Source organism: Cyprinus carpio, chromosome A2 (genome assembly GCF_018340385.1).
Source record: "Cyprinus carpio isolate SPL01 chromosome A2, ASM1834038v1, whole genome shotgun sequence".
In the NCBI taxonomy this organism is placed as follows: Eukaryota; Metazoa; Chordata; class Actinopteri; order Cypriniformes; family Cyprinidae; genus Cyprinus; species Cyprinus carpio.
The window spans coordinates 8,130,039-8,150,274 of record NC_056573.1 but is presented as its reverse complement, the minus strand read 5'-3'; the positions used below and the strand labels follow the sequence as shown (position 1 = coordinate 8,150,274).

Below are 20,236 nucleotides of genomic sequence, written 5' to 3'. Positions count from 1 at the left end.
CTTTTTATCCATCAAAGAAATCTAAAAATATATATATACTCAGCTGTTTTCAACATAATAATAATAATAGTAAATGTTTTTTGAGCAGCAAATCAGAATATTTGAATGATTTTCTGAAGGATCATGTGACTGCCGTAATGATGCTAAAAAGTCAGCTTTGAAATCACAGGAATAAATTACATTTTAAAATATATTCAAATAGAAAACAGTTATTTTAAATAGTAAAGATATTTCACAATATTACTGATCTTGCTGTATTTTGGATCAAATAAAGGCAGGCTTGGTGAGCAGAAGAGAATTCTTTAAAAAACATGAAAAATCTTACTGTTCAAAAACTTTTGATGTGTGTGTGTGTGTGTGCTTGGTGAGCAGAAGAGAATTCTTTAAAAATATATATATATATATATATATATATATATATATATATATATATATATATGAGGATCTCTTTACCAAAACGCTATAAATCCATTTTAATTGTTTTCATGAAAATGACTTTTTTTTTTTTTTTTACCTAGACCCATACATTTTGTTAATATTTAATTCATCCTGTTAAAAAGGTATATTGGCTCAGTCTGAACATGTTTAAAAAATTATTGCTAAATGAAACGACAATATTGTTGATTATAAATTCAAAGTTTTTTTTTTTTTTCAAAACGCTACAAATCCATATTTTTTTTTTCCCAAAATGCTACAAATCCATGTTTTTATTGTTGGTTTTATGTCTTTTTTATAAAAAAACAACAACAACAACAAAAGAACATGCAACATATGACAACAGGGACTCATACTATAAATGAATATAAATCAAAATATAGCTGCAAGCAGCAATTACGGGGCCAAGCAATACAGGGGCAAGCTTCAGACAAACGGCGGGAATGAGTAATTAAAAACGTTTTAAGATTATTTTAGGCAAAAAGGCTTGAAAACAATAAAGACAACAACAAGTAATAGGATTTATTGGCTTATCATGTTTGACCAGTAGGTGGCGCTGTTACCAAATTAGTGTGGAATGGTCAGTGTGAGGTGACTATTGCACATACAATATATGGTGTCAGTATGTCAAAGCTTTAAAGAGATATAGCCTTGTAGTCATTTTGACAGGTTGCTTTTGGTTTTAAGATGTGTTGTGTGAGTATGTTTGAGTTTTTTGGAGATATATCCTTGTATTTTTGTCAGCACAGTCTGAAGATGATTGTACTCGATTTTGGTGAAAATTGGACCAAAGGTTGATGAGGAGAGCAAAAAAGTAGGTTTTCAACATAAATCAAAATGGCTGACAGGAAGTTCAGCTTACTCTGTCATATTTGGTATCTATGTTGCCGGCATAAGCCAGGGAATATTTTGAGACCAGTTTCATTGCAATAGGCTAATGCAATAAAAAGTTATTAGCATTTATATAAGTGTAATTATTAACGGTTAATGAATGGTTTATTACTCTTGGACAATAGGTGGCGCTGTTACCAAATTGATGTGGCATGGTCAGTGTGAGGTGACAATGGCACATACAAAGTTTGGTGCAAATATGTCAAAGCCTTGCAGAGATACAGCCTCAGATGTATTTTGGCATCTTGTGAACAAATTCGTTGATGCAATAAACGAAAACCGTTTCGTATATCAACACGAATTCCATAACTTTTTGTCAGCACACTCTGAAGATGATCCGAGTCAAATTTGGTGAAAATCGGACTAACGGTCTAGGAGGAGTTCGAAAAAGTAGATTTTCAACATGAATCAAAATGGCGGACAGGAAGTATGGCCAATTTTGTCATAATTGGTATCGATGTTCTCGGCATGACCCAAAGATTATAGAGAGACCACTTTCATTTCAATAGTCTAATTTATTCAAAAGTTTTTTTTAGCATTTTTTAGATATTTCATTACAGCTATTGACCACAAGGTGGCGCTGTCATCAGACTTTTTAAGTACCATCAGGGCATGGAGCCAAACATTTTTGTAATTATTTTCGTAACGATACGATAATGCGTTCAAAAAATACAGCATTTTAAAACTTAATTCAAAATGGCTGACGCCTAAAATGGCTGACACAGGAAAATTGGATATCATTCGACTCGACATGACCCCACTGAATCTAAAGAGACCTGTTGTGTGATTTTTGGCAAAACCATTCAGAAGTTATAAGCAAAAATGTGCATTTTTCGTATGTCCTGACCACTAGGTGGCACTGCGCCAAGACACTGCAGCTAGTCTCAGGTCATGCTTGTTATAACAAACACCAGGTTTGGTCTCAATACGCCAAACCGTGCTTTTCATCAAATTTGTTCACGTGTCATTCGAGAACGGTAGAACGAATCAACTTGAGTTCCATAACTTTTTGCCAGCATGGTCTGAAGATGATCTGAGCCAATTTTGGTGAAAATCAGACAAACCGTCTAGGACGAGTTCGAACAAGTAGGATTTACGAACAATAAAATTTAGCGAAAAAACTAAACCTTGCGATTTTGGAAATTTGGTTTCCATTCGACTTGGCATGAGCCAAGGATTCAGAGAAAAATATAACTTTCCTTCTGTACCTTATGGTTCAAAAGTTATTAGCATAAAGATATTGAAAATTTGGACAAGTGGTGGCGCTAGAGAGTTGGAGTTAGAGACTCCAAATTTGCTATGGTTAATGTTCAGACTGTCCTCTATCAGGGTGCCAAATTTCACAACTTTCCCGCAAGCGGTTCTATGGGCTGCCATAGACTTGCGGCGGAAGCGGAAGAATAATAATAATAATAGGAATCCTAACGGATACAATAGGTGCCTAAACACCTTCGGTGCTTGGCCCCTAATAAATGCAAATTCATGAAATAAATAGAAGCAAAATAAATAATACAATTTAAATAAAATAAATATTTTAAATTTCATGTTTCAATATTGTCCACCACATAATACAAATAATTTAAAAATAACATGCATACATATACTACCAATTAAATAAACATACAATTTAGGTTAATAGTCATTCAGTGCTAAACCTGTAAAAAGTAATGATAGTAATGATAACAAAACTCAATAGGCAAGTTATTTAGAAATACATTCAAAGCCTTTTTTTAGTAAAGTGACAAACCTGCAGAGGCGGACAGAGTACACAGCTTCATTACTTGAGTAAAAGTACAGATACCCCTTGCTAAATTTTACTCAAGTACAAGTAAAAGTACTACAGTCAGATGTCTACTTAAGTAAAAGTACTGAAGTACTTGTTTTTAAAAGTACTTGAGTACAAGAGTACATTTTCTAAATATTGCATTACTACTGCCACAGTGCTTACATTTATGTACAGAAACGTCGTACATGGAGTTATGAAAATTTTTAATGTTAATACCTTGGAGAATGTAAAAGGAATTGAAAGTAAAATCAAGTAATTTTCATCTTTTCACCATGTTGCTTTGTTTAACATTTCTCACTTGCGCACAATGGCAACGCTCTGACAAACCTCTGCTAGAGTTTTAATGGAATTTTTGCACCCACATTTGAACCTGACTGTGTTAAACACAGCGCATACTCAAGAACATCAAAGCAAATGCTCAGCTTACATTAATGCGTAATATCAGAAAAGAAAATTCAGCTAAGAATTGTGTGTACATGTGAGTTTCTCGGTTTTTTCATCAATCAAATCAATAAACCTAAATCAGCAAAGAAGGCAATATAGCAATGTTCTGGCACACCTCTGAACCTGACTGTGTTATACTCGCAGCATAGAAGAGAAAATAATAATGATTAATGAAAATCAGCTAATCAGCTGTGTTTAGGTCAGCGTACAAAGAAGGAAAAATAAAATTCAGCTAATTTGAGTGACAGTATTAAGCCCCTTCTTCTCACAGACATACAGGCAAAGGCAGGAGAAAATACTTTCAGCTGAAAAACACCATTCTCACACACACAATCTATGTGTGACAACTCTGTGTGTGTGTGTGTGTACCATAGACTGTAAAAAAATATGGAAATAGTGTCCGTGACGTCACTCATAGACTCTTCAAAAGCGGTTTTGAAGCTCAAAGTGTGCAGAGCGGGCCGTCGCCATCTTGGCAGCGCGTCACCGCGTGACTCTCCCGGAAAATCGAAAATGGGCAAAAAGGCGGGAGCTGATTGCTGAAGCCACGCCCACCTAGCACGACGGCATTGTCAGCAGCGGCAATCCACCTGTCACTCAAGTGGCCACGCCCTTAATTATGCAGAACTTTAAGGCTTAATATAATTTAAACGTATGAGTTATAAAAAAATTCACCCCCCTCACAGTTGTCATGAAGGGCAAAATTAACAATATAGACCAAAATCATTTTTTGAACCAGGCTGTAAACATGTTTTTTTCTGCTGTAAAGTTGGGCATTTTAACATGGGGAGTCTATGGGACTGACTCCCTTTTGCAGCCAGCCTCAAGCGGCCAGTTTTAGTCACTTCCTTGTTGGCTTCACGAGAGAGAGGGAGGTTGCCGCTCGGTGTGTACTGTACTTCAATTCAATCAAATGTCATGAAGTCTTTGGCGGATAGCTGAATGTGATTGTTGATAGGATGTGTCCTAATTAATGGCGCCTCCACAATCCAATCACGTTTGAGAGGGAAACAACAACAAATTTCCGAAATTTTTCTTTTTTTCCGTCGCACAAATTTTTTATCGGATAAGTACGGAGCCCTGCACGTCACCTGTAGGAAAAAAAAAATCAATCCGTGGCGATGGTTTTGCAGTCCGTCCCCTCAGTTTATAAACAGTGCTCAGGAATTCTTAAACTGTTCCCTTGGTTTAACAAACCATACCCACGAATTTCCAATCCGTGCGCTCAGATTTTGTTAACCATACCTTTGGACGAACCATACCCATACCACCCACGATAATCCGTGTGCACGCTTTCACAATTCGTTCCCTCGGATTTGTAAACTGTACTCACGGATTCCTGCAGCAAGCTCCTAGGTAGCCTGCGTGTTAACATACAGTTTTATTGAATATTATTATGTGGAATAGGCCTACAGCAAATTTAATAAGAAAGATGTTGCATCAAAATCTTGTTTAATTTGTGATAATCTTAGCACTTGATTATTATTGTATAATAAACCTGGCATTGTGACTCTGGAGTAATTTGTTCCTCTTTTGTAAGTCGTTTTCTTATGCATATGTAAGTTTCTTATGCATAACCTGTATAATAATATGTAATAATAATAAGAAAAATAATAGTTTTTTTATTATTATTATTTTAATTTATAGGCTAAATAAACGAGTGCACTTAAGACAGTAAAAAAGTTTGTCAGAAAATAATTAATGAATGCTTTATTTATAAATAACCTTCTACAGTTTTGGAAATGTGTTTGTGTACTATTCTTTCTTAACATGAAGACTTATTTTGGTGATTTTATTATACTAGCTTTTCCCCCCAAGTTAGATGCACGCTTCACTGTTAATTTTATTATTAAATTATTAGGCCTATTATAACATTGCTTTTTACCTTTATTTATTTATTTATTTATTTATTTTTTAGAAAATTCAGGGAATTTTCTATTCTTCTTTTTAGCGTTTATTTTAGGCTATAAAACACAGGCGGCTGTGTCTTATTCTATTGTGATTAATGTAAAATAAACGCTAAAAAGAAGACTATTTTGTGAGTGCGGATCATGGTCTCACTCTGCATCTTCATCACTGTGGCCTGCATTGTCAGTCACATGATACAGTGCATCATCATAAAAAGCCCTCCCTACATCAGACACACCTATTGCTCCTAATACTGGCAGCACATCGGGCTTCTTTGCTGCCTTCACAGAGGTTCGCTTTGGAAGTAACTCAGGTTTTAGGTCAGCTCTCCGCTTCCCCTGCTTTAAAACACTATGAAAACAATACTCCCCATTGTAAGCAGTCTTTAAACCAACCTTGTTGGTACTCAAGTCAAGCATGCGTGCTTCACTGATTTTAAAGCTCTTCTGAGCCTTAACACACTCTTTTGAGGCTGACCTATAATCAAATGCCTCCCAGTCTGTGCCGTAAACGTGGACATGGCCGAATTGCTGGAGGATGGCATGGTATTCCTGTGGTAGCAGAATTGTGTCAATTTTCCTGATCTTCTGCTCAATTCTGCCAGAGATTCGGTCTGCTGGGAGAAAACTGTGGCCCCTTACTGGAAAGGTATGCTCTATGCCAAGGTTGGGAAAAAGCTGACGAAGTTCCATAAGCATGGACACCATGTTCATGTTTTTGTTTTGCCCAAAACAAGAGTTGCTGAACAGCTGAAGTCCCCTGGATCTGCTGACTTTGTCCTGAAGTCGAACCTTGAGGCAGTCACTCAGCGCAGAAGCAATCATATTGCTGTCTTTGCTATTCTCATTCTCCTGCCACACATAGAGATGGACATCATCTTTTTCCTGTTGACTGTACCTGTTTGGTGTTGTTGTACACCATGGTGAGAACAGATACATCTGCCGTGAGTAATAGGCCTGTCCTATTGAGGTTTTTGGAAGGACCATGTTTTGCATTATATCAAAACTGAGGGTCACATGACCTTCAGCAACCCTGCCTAACAGGTCATAAAACATACGTGCTCTGCAACGATGCAAGATGAATGATGCAGATTCCATCTTCTTCTCTGTCTCAGTTAGGTTTGGATCTGTAATCCTGATCTTGTACTTGACACAATCAGAGCATGCATCTGTAGCTGGGTGACCGAAGCCAAGATTGAAATCCTTGGAGAACACAGAGTAATAGAGGGAGTAGCTGGTCTGAGCATGGTTCTGAGCCTCAAAGATCTCATGCATCTTGTGCACATTCAGGTCACTGGGGACATACTTGCGGCCTGGTGCTCCTCTCTGACCATAATTGCTGGGGTTGCTGGTGAAATACTTGATGTGTTGTGCAATGAGTTGCCTTCTCCTGTTGTGCTCCTCACTGTGCCGTGCACCACCTCTTCTCTCTGGGCAAGCCTCAGCAGTCTCAGCATAATATTTAGCCACCCGGGACACACGGTCTTTGCTGATGCCTGTGAAAGTAAATAGTTTAGATTGAAATAAAAAGAATTACACACAACTAACTTGCTATTATCCTTGAATTTGAATTGAGATTGCTAACAGTTCGAAGTAGAATTTGAATTCCATAAAATTCAAATAAATTCATAATATATAATAAAGGTGCATTTAACAATGAAGCTTTACAATATATATAACATATGATTACAACATGAATTTCATAGTTATTATTGTATGAACTTTACACACACACACAATACTTTATTATAGTAAATAGGCCTTTTTAAAACCACAAATTAACATTAAAAACATACTCTATAAAACAGATTATTAAAATTGTAATACCAAAAATTGTTTAATTTGATTACTTTGAAATTAAGATATTGCTAATTATTGCAGTTAGTGTCTGTACTTCAATTAGGAAGAAAAATTTATGTTAAAAGTAACGTATCACATTCTCACTGATATGTGATAATGAATTTCTCTGAATTGTTATGAATTCAGTTCCACTTAGTGCAATTCCAATTCAAATTCAATTCAACATCCTCAAAGGTGAAGTCCATTCAAATTCATTAATTGAACTGAATTAAATTCTAAAATTCTGAATTTTTGCACAGCCCTGGGAGGGGTCAGGAACCTCTTTTGCATCAGTAGGCAGTACTTTCCATGTCACGTTAGCATACTTGTTTACAGCAAAAAATCTTTGTCGCAAGGGAGAAACCTACAAAATGGTATTAAACTAGGCAAATCTAAAATGAAAATTGTACTCACCGAACACTTTAACGGGCACCTTCTCTGGGTGATTGCTGCACAAAAGATTGTACTTGACAGATATGTTCCAGTCTTTTCATTTGTTAACGTCCAGGACTTTCAGACGCTGCCTTTTCACACGCGTTATGTCCAGGAGATTAAGAATGGTCCTGTCCTGGTCAACCTTGTTTGGTTTTTCATAAAACGTATTGAAACTGATCATCAGGTTGTCTGGTGACAGCTTCTCTGCCTGACAGAAACCGGTCGCATCAGCCTTGTGGTGACATCCCACAGTGGGTGTTAACGCGCCACCTGAGTGTCGAAGCTTCTTTTTTTGTTGTTTTTTGTGATTTTCTTTGTCCAATCAGCGTTTTCTGCCGCCAGGTGAAGGTCTTACTGGCTCATCCAGGCCGTCAAAAGTGTTATTAGCACTCATTTTGAAGACTGAGCAACACAAACAAGATCCCGAAGTGGTGGTGGGCCGCCTGGACCAAAAATGCCAGGGCCGATTTTTTTTGTCCCAGTCTAGCCCTGCCAGGTAGGGCTCTCCTCGAAGCGCCTCTTCATTCTGGTGGAGCGCCATTTGGAATGGGCTCAGCTCAACTTGCGTTCACTGAGAGCAATGCATGTGCATTTTAAATACAATTTTGCAGGCTAGAACCCCATCTAAGAGACATCTCTATGCCCTTAAATGGTTGGTCTTCTCCATCTAGTGTGCAGTCCATGACAAAGACCTAATTTCTTGTGACATATCGTTGATATTGTCCTTACTTTTTACACTGTTACATACATGAAAAATAAATACAGATCACGTCTTGATGTTGAGGATGATCTGCGAGTAGCCGTATCCAACATCAGGCCACAGATTACGCTTTTGTGCACCGAAAAACAAGTGCACCCATCCCACTGAAAGGTAAGCCTAAATACACTAAATTTTATGGAAGTTTGTTTCCGCCACGTAAGAAAATATTTGAAAAGATAATTGAGATTTTTTTTTTTTTAATTGCGAGTTTACATCTCGCTATTCTGACATGTTTTCTAATAATTGTGAAATATAAACTTGCAGTGCGTGTTATACAGTTATAAATGATATAAAGTTGCAATTACCTTTTTTATTTTTTTTTCTGTGGTGTAAACAGGCTTCCATAGTTGATGTTACCTTTTTATTTTTCTTTCCTGTGTGTTTATTTTTTTCTGTATTCTGTGGTAGTGGGTGGCGAGTTCTCGTCGATGTTAGTTTAGGGGTCGCTGGCTAAAAAGTTTGAGAACCACTGGTCTGGAGGATTTGTCCAATGTTAAGTCAAAATATGGTAAAAAGATTAGGGTGCAAGATATGGTGACATAATGTACACCATTAATCCGGGAATCAGAAGACAGTTATTTTGATACCTGGAATGCACTCGGCAGTGTGGAACTGGAAAATAACGTTTTTAATGTCCGATCACTGGACAGCTCCAGCAAAGCATCTTCCAGTTTTGTGGGGAGATTAGTCCTAGTTTCAATGAATGGTTGCCATGTCCAGTCATACAGTTCTGGTTGTGTCTCTTTTGGAAAATACTTATGGAATTGTTCCAAAAGGCCGTGGAGATGACCAGTGATGTGTGTTTTCAGGTTGCCGAGACTCAGTCCATTCTCCTCCAGATGTTCATCCAGCTCAGGAAACATCTCCACATTACCTTGTTCAACTCGCTCAGCCCATCTTTCCAGCTTTTTCACAAATGCATCAATTTTCTCATTCATTGTCAAGATGTTTGTGTTTGGACCTTGTAATGAAAGATTAAGCATGTTAAGCCTTTCGAATATACAGGCCAAATAAGCAAGTTTTGATAACCAATCTGGATCTGTCAGGTGGTGCACGAATTCAGATTTAGATTCTTTCAACAACGAGTGCACTTCCTCACGCAGTTCGTAAAGCCGGCCGAGTGCCTTCCCGCGAGATAACCACCGGACTTCGGTATGAAACAGCAGCGCTTCGTGCTGCGAGCCCATCTCGTTGCAAAGGATGGCTAGCAGTCTACTGGTTACTGGACGTGATTTTATGTGATTTACAATTTTGATTGCACCTTTGAGAACACTGTTAAGCTCACTATCAAGTACTTTGCTAGCAAGAGACTCACAGTGAATTATGCAGTGCGTAAACTTAACATGAGGAGCCACTTCTAAAACCTTTGAGTCCCTTGTTTTTACCTACCATTGCACCTGCACCATCAGTACATACGCCAACACAGTTATCCCATGAAAGTCGCATCTCTTTTAGTCTGGTGTCCAGCTTGTTGAAAATGTAACTGCCGGTACAAGTCCCCTCCAGAACTGAGCAGAAGAGCATTTCCTCGTGCATTTTTCCATCAAATATGTATCTGATGAATGCCAGCAACTGAGAAGAATTAGACACATCGGTAGATTCGTCGACCTGTAACGCATATTTCTTTCCATTTAACCTATTAATCAATTGACTCTTAATGTCTTTTGAAATATCATGAATACGGCGAGCTATCGTGTCATTCGACAATGGGACAGTCATAAGCTAATTTGCAATTTTCTCACCATGCATGGCCCGACACATAGCCACAACTGCGGGCTTAATCAAGGTTTCCCCGATCGTGTGTGGCTTTTTGGACTGTGCTATCAGGTATGCCACCTTATAAGATGCCTTCAGAGCATTAGCAGTAATTTGGGTTTGTTGTGCGAGTGTGCGTTTTTGAATCTGTAATTCCTTCTCTTTTCTGCGAAAAAAGTCTATAGGTTTTTCAACACAAGCAGGGTGTCTTGTCTCCAAATGTCTCTGCATTTTTCCAGGCTTCATACTTTCATGGGCAAGCACTTCTGAACAGATAACACACTGAGGATGGTCCACATCGTTGACGGTAGAGCAAGTGAATCCATACTTTATGAATTCCTCTTGATATTTCCGACGTTTCCTACATTGGTCAGAAGGGGTCTTGCTCTTGTGTTTTGTAGAGGTACACGGTTCAGATGATTCAGGCAGACTGTCCACAATTTCCTCAACATTTTTAACCTTGTGAATTACAAATTTATCCATTCTTGCAGTTGCAGTTTCCACGTGCAGTTGCGTGCAGTATTGATAACTAGCGATCAGTCGCCGCACGGTGATGTCATATCTTAGAGTCACGAAATATTATTTAATTTTTTTTTAAAAACCTTCTAATCAATTCTGTCTTTAGAAATCAAAAAATATTTATTTGTTATCTTAATTGTTTAGTATTAAAAAATATTTTTTGTAATCAGAAAATACAGAATTTTTTCAAACCAACTCGCGACCCCTTGAAATCATTCCCCCAGTTTGAGAACCACTGCTCCAGACCACCATAAACCATGCAACTAAGGTGTCATGAGACAAAGGATCCTCTTCCCACTCAAAATTCACACCTCTACAGTAGTCTATCTGGTAGACCATTACAGCATTTCACTTGCGATGCACAGCCCTTGGGTACAAGTCCTGTGAAACATAAGTCACAAATACTTGGAGAATAAAGCTTAAATGCCATCTTTATTACAACAATAAATTTTAAACATTTTCACGTTTGCTTTTGTTAATGCTATCAGAAAGGGTAGAATTTAGTATACATTGTTTTTAAACTCAGTAGAGCATTTACCTTTTGAGATCATCATTGTTTTTGTGTTAGATTAATACTGCTTTGAAGAAGCTCTTAAGTAATAGTATCTTGTAGTGTAGCTACTGTTAAAAAGGGTAGAATAACTTTCAAAATTATTGTCATATCTATCAAATCACAGATTACTTGGGCAGTAAATTGAGTTTCATGTATAAATTTGGTTCTGTACACATCATGCATGGTTTTGGTTTGCCAGCTATGTAATCCAAAATCTAAGGATTATCTATGAATTTTCCCAAAATAGTTGAGGCTAAATTGTGCAAGATGCTTCTTGGTTTCTAAGCTGTGCCAGTGATTCAACTAGTTGTGCATCCAAATGTTGGAAATACTACAATAGTGGTCTGGTTGAAAAAAATATGAAACGGCAGCTAAATTTCTAAATCTGAGAGAGTACATGGAGTGCCATATATAAATTGTGTCTGCATTTTTGATGAGTGGAATGTGTGCTTATAATATTTTGGTTTGTCCAGTCCAATCAAGCATGTTTTTGTTAACTTTTTTACCATACCAAGATTCTATTAAGTGAAAAACAAAATGGTTGAATACCATTTTATCACATTCAAAAATGCAGAATATTAAAAATTTTCCTAGCTAGTTTATGGTGGACTTTAAAATGGAATAGTGTATTTTGGTTTGAGTTGCAAACCGTTCATCTTACCTCTTGACATGATTTGTTGGACCACTTTTGTAGAAGTTATATTTCAATGGTATATGTTGTAGACATTGATATTGGATGTATTGATAGATAATTATGGACATTCTCTTTGATTTGATGACAGTCAAGGTAAAAAAGTGGCACAGCTTACCCCACTCTCTTCCATACTGTTTACCTTCACCATTACTCAGTAACCCCATTAACACACTTTTAGATCCCATAGTTTCTATCAGAAATGCTAGGTTAGTTAATAGCTTATACTTTTTCCCAGTGAGGTTCTAGCAGTGCCAATCCTATTGTTATGTAATGTTTCCTCCTTGTTTTTCTCTAGCTCTTTTCAACCTCATCCCTGTCGGCTTAAGGGTGGTGGCCATTCAGGGAGTCAAAGCAGGTTTCTACATCGGCATGAATGCGGAGGGCTTCCTCTACAACTCAGTAAGATTCGCCTTTCTCAGTTTGCATGTGTGCGTTTGTATATGTGGCAAAATGGTGCACGCAGTGCAAATTGTTTTCTTGGAGCTGATCTATATATTCTGTGATCTTAGCCTCATTAGCACAAAAAAGTGAAAAGCATTCCCACAGAGAAATCTTGCCTTTACCATCTTGATTCAGTGGTTCAAGTTTTGCACTGTAAAATCACTGTAAAATAAAAGTGGCTGCTATAGCATGGGTTACAGTGTAAGAGCACAGTTTAAGTCTGTGTTCCCTGTAGGCTTTAGATGAGTTATGGTGGATGACAGGCATATGTTCTTGCCCCCACTCAGCCACCATTTGAAACGAGTTTGTGGAAAAGTGTTGGAGTGAGTTACAGACTTCTGACAGCTTATATAACAGCTTATCACAGAACTCTTAATCCTGTTAAATACAATCTAAGAGGAAAGGAATAAATACATTTTCTGTTGCCATTGCCATGTGGTTAGTTGGCATGGATTTGATACCCTATTCTATCTTTGGGCTAGATTAATTCAACCGCAAGCCTCTTACCTGGCATTAAAAACAAATCAATTACACAGTTAATAACCTAATGATGAACTCTTCACTTTGCATAAACTGTATATTAAACATATACACTCTTAAAAATAAAGGTGCTTCACGAGGCCATCACAATGTCACAAAGAATCTTTAACATCTGAAGAACCTTTCTGTTTCACAAAAGGTTCTTTCTGGTGAAAGAAGGTTCTTCAGATTACAAAAAGGTAAGAAAGAGATGGTTCTTTAAAGAACCTTTGACTGAATGGTTCTTTGTGGAACCAAAAATGGTTCTTCTATGACATTGCTTGAAGAACCTTTTGAAGCACCTTTATTTTTAAGAGTGTACTATGAACAACTGAAAGAAGTAGGAAATTAAATGCACTGATATAGCAAAAATGACATTAAGGACTTAAAGACTATTTGTTTTATCACAGAAAGTGGGATATGTTAGGGATTTCATGTTCGTAGCTCAAACTGACCAACAGCGCTGAGCTTTTAAAAGCAACCACAACTTCCGTAACTAAATATTGAATTTAGTGACATAAGTAAACTGCATGCACAATTTGCTGACAATTTGTTGACAAGGATAATTATAGCTGTTTAAAATAAGTGAGCATATAATAAATGAGTAGAACCTGCGCCAAAAGCAACTGGGCTCAAGTGGCTTTGCCGCTTGAACCCCTAATTAGGACCATTGAATATTATGAAACAGCTGCAGAGTGTGCAGAATGTTAATAAAAAAAAAATAAAATAAAAAAAAAATCATTGCAATTAAGCAAAAGATCAATATGGAATTTTTTGTTCTTTTTTTTTTTTTTTTTTTTTGGAAAACTAAATGAAGTTCATAGGTACCTTGCCCTTTGTAATCATATCCTACATTAAGTCTCTGTGAACGTATATTAGAGCTTGAGTTGAAGCTGCTTCACTGAGCCACTCATCAGTGGACAGCAAGCCAAATAAGTTAAATGTAAATTACGAAAGGTTATATGGGCAAACAAACTTGTTAAACTGACTTTAAAATAGTATTTAAATAACAAGATATGACACATATGTCACTGCAGAGATGCTGTTTTAGTCCTCCAGAGGTGCAATTACCTGAGGAGGTTTCCCCTGCATATTATATCTGGTCTCCTGGAGATATTTTGGGAGGAGGCCATGATTCCTCAGTGAAGTCTTGGCTCTCTTCTCCCTGCTATGATGATGTAGTTCTTACTTGCTGTGGAAGGCCTAGATCTATGCTGGCTCTGGATTAATCAGCGACATGCCAAAACTCTTTGCAATATAACAGTATACAACATATTATATGGTCTTATCAGAATACTTCTTCAATTCATGTGTATTCTGTTATTTGACATTCTCCCACTCAAACACTGAAATAACGGTTTATACAAAATGTGGTGTTCTGTAACTGTCCAAAGCATCTGAATATGAGTGACGTGTTTGGATGTCTGTTGCTAAACATCTAGCTGTAACATTTTAACGTCATTTTACACTGTACAATTTTGGCATTGCAGTGTGGGGTTTAACACTGCAAAAACAGCGCTAACCATGCTACGGTGCAGGGTCTCATAACCCTGGGTAAATTATGTTAATCATGGCTTCAGTAATAGAACATCAAAATTATCTTTGTTTAAAATATCTAGACATTTTAACACTGTAACATTGCTGTCCTGAAGCAAACAAGGTGAAGTAAGAAAAGAGAACCCAAGTACAGTTTTGTTCAAAATAATAATCTAAAAACAAACTATGAACTACTTAATCCAAGACATAAACAAAACAAAAATGAACCATGAGCTGGAAAAGCAGGAAACATATCATATGACATGAAATCTTGAACAAGTTCATGATGATGAAGAATTACAAAATTGACCTGAACATAGTACATGAACAAAACTCCAGACAGATGTGACATATCCTCCCTCAAAGGGCAGCTTCTGACACCCTAAAACAGTGTTTCCTAAACTCTTCCATTCCATGATGCACCTAGACAAGTATAATCTATTTCACGACCCACCAAAATATTTGAGATAAAAAAATAAAAAATATTGACATTATTTTAAACCTAATCTTAATTAAAAGTTTGGTATGACAGAAATTAAGTATTTAAGAAAAATAACCATTTTATTTTGGAGCATAACTGTAAAATTTCACTACTAATATTTAACTTTTAACTTCTTTGTTTACAGACGTTAAAATATGAAACGTCCAAAAAAACGTGAAACAGGCTCACTCCAGTGAACTGTAATCTGCGCTGCGAGTGTTGTTAAACTCATCACGGGGTTTAGCGCAGAAAATGCATTCATGATCCTTCCATGTGTGTAGGGGAGAGCGGAGCACAATCCAACACTTTTTTTTTAGAGAAGCATAAGAAGCAAAGCAGAACTATCTAAAACAGTTTGGAGATTAAAATAATTATGAAATAGGTAAAAATAATAAACAGATGTGTCTCATTTTAAATAAACACTAAAAAATGAGATGACATTTACGTCAGTCAGAAATTTTGCAATGGTTAGTTAAATGTTCAGCAATATCTTCAAAAGATTTTTTAACCTTGGCACATTTTCTTCTCTATATAGAGATGATATGTCAAGGAAATATTGCGAAATTTTGTTAATTTTGTTATGTGGAAATGGTTAAATCTTGTAGTGTTACAATTAACCCTGTGTTTGTGCCCTGCTCAACCCGTACATGTGAAATGCTTTTTACAGACCATTTCCCAAACGAAAACATTGCAGAGTTCAAACCGACAATAGAAATGAATGAACATAGCCTACCTGAAACCATTTTTGTAACGTTTGAATCTTCTGGTGTATGCAATCTCATGCAGAATACAGCGCATTGAAGTGAGCAAGTTTTTTCTCATTAATAATGCGGACCGAGAAATTAATGTCTTCAGGATGCTTGAAAATTAAAGGTAGGTGTGACTGATTAGAGTTGGAGCTGAACTTTGCAGGACAGTCGATCACCAGGAACGGGATTGGGCACACTTAATTTAGCAGTTTGGATTTAAGGGATACAGCAATGAAAGGGTTAATCCAAACCATCAAGAGACACACACACAACACAACATATAAAACTTTAGTAACACTTCCAATAAGGTTTCAGTTATTAACATTAATTATATCAAATTACATAAACAACAACTGTATGGCATTTATTAATGTGAGTCTCTCTCTCTGTCTTTCTCACACACTCGCACACACACACACACACACACACACACACACAACACAACATATATATATATATATTATATATATTCTATAATTATTCTAACACTTTTCAATAAGGATTTAGTTTTTAACATTATATAAGTTAACATGTACATTTATATAGCATTTATGAATCTTAGTTAATATTATGTTCAAAATGGATTACTACATTATTAATTAAAATGTATAGTTAATGTACATCGGTTACTGTACCATGAATTAACATTTACTAACATTTTTTTACTAACACAAACAAATGCAGTAAAAATATGTTATTCATACTTAGCTTGTACTAATGTTAAAGACTATATATTTTAACTATATCAAAACACACATACATTAATGTTAATTAAAGTTAGTTAAAATTATTTTAATACATTATTTACTAATATTTTTTTTATTTACAGTTTTATTTTAAGATTAGTTTATGTACTGTGAAATAACATGAACATTAATATTTTTAATGATAGGATTAACTAACATAAAAGATCTGAAAAATAGATTGTTCATTGTTACTTCGTGTTAGTTAATGCATTAACTAATGTAAACCAACGAGAGCTTATTATAAATTGTTGCCAACACTTTTCATGATTTATAACCATTTTTAAAAATCCTTTTAATGATCTATATAAACATTTGTGAAATTATTATATTAAACTATATTACCAGCAAAATTCATTAGCTTTTTAAAATACATATTATTTTTCTTTGAAAGATTTTTATAACTGATTTAAATGCTCTATACACGTTTCTACAACAATTATTTAAAAGTAATCCTATAGCTCCATCTAGTGGTGGCCATGATTGGTATTACACACTGCGCGTTTGGTGTTGCTATCTGAACCAGTCAGAATGAAGGGCGCCTAAATGGAGCGCGAGAACAGGACAGACTGGGCATATGCCTACGTAAGGCCAGGTTCACACGCTGTCTGTTAATGCGTATTTTTTCAGAGCCCATGTTAATGGATCAGAGCATTCACACTGCACACGGTAAAGGATGTGAACAAAAAAGGTTAGAAATAGAAAGGTGCGAAAAGAATGAATATCTAGCGCATGAGCATAGAGAGAGTTGTGAGTTCACAAGACACAGTTTGAGTGAGAGGAGACGCGTTTTAAGTGCGCGCATTTTCTCCGGGCGAGAGCAGCATGTATCTGAGCACGCGTGTCTGGTTTTGTGACAAAGCAAAGGAAATCTGTGTCCGAACGGATAGATTCGCGCTCGCGCATTATTTTAATGTGCTTTCGCGTTACAATAACTCGCTCTCGCTGCTGCTTCTGCACCGCATACACATACTGTATACGCACTGCAAACGGAGTACGTGTGAACCTGTATAATGTATAAAAAATCTATTTCAACACCCGAGGCACCACTACAATGAGCTCTATGACCAATGCATGGCAAAAAAACATGCCTAATAATTCAGCACTCCTGAATATAAGGAGTTTTTCACTTCCAGTCTTCAAGGACAATTATATATCACTCATAAATGATTAAATACCAAATGTATAGTATTTATTAAGATTGATGTGATTTGGAATTGGTAAAATGTGCTTGGAAAAAAAATATCATCAGAATATCAATGTGACTAATTACTCTGCGAAAAAGCATTTTTAATGATTTTATTGATCTATAAGCATTTGTAAAATATTTTTGCCCTGAATTACAGCTAAGTCTACACGTTTTTTTTTATATCTTTTTATGTTGCAATTAACATAATTTTAAACTAATTATTTAAAATCATGTTGTCTGTGCCCTACAAATTGTACTATGTTTTTTTTTTTTCCCTAAAACTGACAGAAAAGGATAAGGCCTAAGAGATTTCTTAAGCTGTAATGAAAAAACAAACAAAAAGAGCAACACACAACAAACACTGAATTTTTTTTCTTTTTTTTTCTTTTCTGGTGATTAAAGAGATGTTAACTCTCTCTCTCTCTCTCTCTCTCTCTCTCTAATTCTCTCAGCCAGCCCCCCCCCCCCCCCTCACACAGAGAGAGTGGACTCAGAGTGAGATCAGATGTCTGACAGTTTTTTTAATTTTCTGTTATCCATACAGTGTTGTAAAGTCGTGAAACTGAAACTATGCATATTTCCTCAGAATGACTTTCTACTCTGTATGAAAAATGGTTTTGAAGTGTTTGCAAGCTGCAATTTAAAAATACAAGACAAGTAATGTTTCCCTATTTACTGTTATTTCAAAAAATCACCACAGCAAAACCGTTGAAGCTATCCAAAATCCATTCGCAATTTAGGTTCCTCAATGTTTTTTCATCATGTAGAAAAAGTTTGGTGTGTATAGTGTAATTTTCCTCTGAGGAGTATGCATTAATTCACAGCAATATTTTTTCCAAAAATCCACATTTAAACCAAAATAGCTGACTTCCTGTAGGTCGTAGCTGATGACTGTAAATTAGAAAGTTGTCCGTCTTGATAAGAACAATATATGTACCGAGTTTGGTGTCTTTAGCTAAAACTAACCCCCCCACTTTTGACAAAAGGTGGCGCTATAGAGTGCCTCCTCCACGCCCTTTCATGTGCTTTTGCCATTGTCTAGCTATCATTAATACTGATATGTGTTTTTTGAGTTTCATGTAATTCTGAGCATTTTATCTGCCTCAAAATCACCAGAACAGAATATTCAAGTTTGACACGTTGCCATGGCAACACTATATTAGATATCAATATCCCCACAACAGATTTACATCGGCCGTGTTTTGTCATTATTCTGATGAAGTTTGAAGCAAATCGAGTGAAAATAAGATGCTGAATTCAAAGCATTTTGAAAATGACACACTTCCTGCTGCCAGTTGGTGGCGCTATAACTTTGACTCCTAATAGTCACATATATGCGATTGGCATCATACATCGAACAATCCAATGAAGTTTGATCTAAATCAGAAAATGTATGTGGATGTTATTAGACATTTCCTGTTTCTCATTTTTTGCCCTAATTTCAACGCCTCGCCACGGACAAACCGTTTGAGATATAAAAAATCCCCTGGCAATTTTTCATCCCCAATGTCTTGAGATCATGTTCACAGAGTTTCGTGGAGAACGGGTGGAAAACCTCAGATGAGTATTTCAAATTCCAGAGCATGCTTTTTTAAAACAGCCCTGAATAGCTCACTTCCTGTTGGGCGGAGCCTATGACATAGAGCGCGAAAGTTGTTCGGCTCAATTAGATCTATAAGTGTACAGAGTTTCATATAAATACATGCAAGTATGTGTGAGCTATGGTTCAAGATTTCTGAATGTGTTCCAGGGGGCGCTGTAGAGCCCTTGTGCCACGCCCGGGTCCCATCCTCTGCGGCGTCCTGATGGCCGCAGGTTCCAATGTGTGTGCCAATTTTCAAGAGTTTTTGAGTATGTTAAGGTCCCCAAAAACCCCCGGAAGGTTTAAAAAAAAAAAAAAAAAAATATAATAATAAAAACAATAATAGCTGCAAGCAGCGATGGCGGGCTCAAGCCATCAGTGCAAACGCCGCCCCGGTGGCATCAGGAAAACTAGGAAAATGGATTTACAGTAACTCTATGGCAGTCTGGTTTTAAGGATTCGGCAATTAAAGGGTTAATCCAAACCATCAAGACTATGAAGACACACACACAGAGAACAATATATAATACTTTAGTAAACACTTTTTTATAAGGTTTCAGTTATTAAAGACTATATTAAACATGAACAATAATTATATTGCATGTCAATGTCAGTTAATAGTCAAAACTTAAAAAAAAAAAAAAAAATATCTGTTAAGATTAGTTAATGCACTGTGAACTAAAATCAACAAAAATTTATAAATTCTGTGAAAATATATTTTTCATGTTCATCTACTAATGTTTATAAATTAGACCTTATTATAAAGTGTTACTAAAACCTTTATTGATTTACACTGTGTGCACAATTATTAGGCATGTTGATATTCTGATTTTTTTTTTTCCAAGCACATTTTACCAATTCCCAATGACATCAATCTTAATAACTACCATTAATTTTGTATTTAATCATTTATGAGTGATATATATAATTGTCCATGAAGGCTGGAAGAGAAAAACTCCTTATATTCAGGTGTGCAGA

General features: G+C 36.2%; 1 protein-coding gene across 4 annotated transcripts in view; it reads left to right on the top strand.

Moving 5' to 3' along the window:
* Window positions 1-20,236, top strand: part of LOC109051102 (fibroblast growth factor 12) — a 213,513-nt gene that overhangs the window by 129,332 nt on the left and 63,945 nt on the right. For all 4 annotated transcript variants that reach the window (XM_042771255.1, XM_042771262.1, XM_042771253.1 and 1 more), the window contains one exon: window positions 12,314-12,417. In XM_042771255.1, the coding sequence (XP_042627189.1) occupies window positions 12,314-12,417 (104 nt within the window). The remainder of the gene's footprint in view (window positions 1-12,313; window positions 12,418-20,236) is intronic.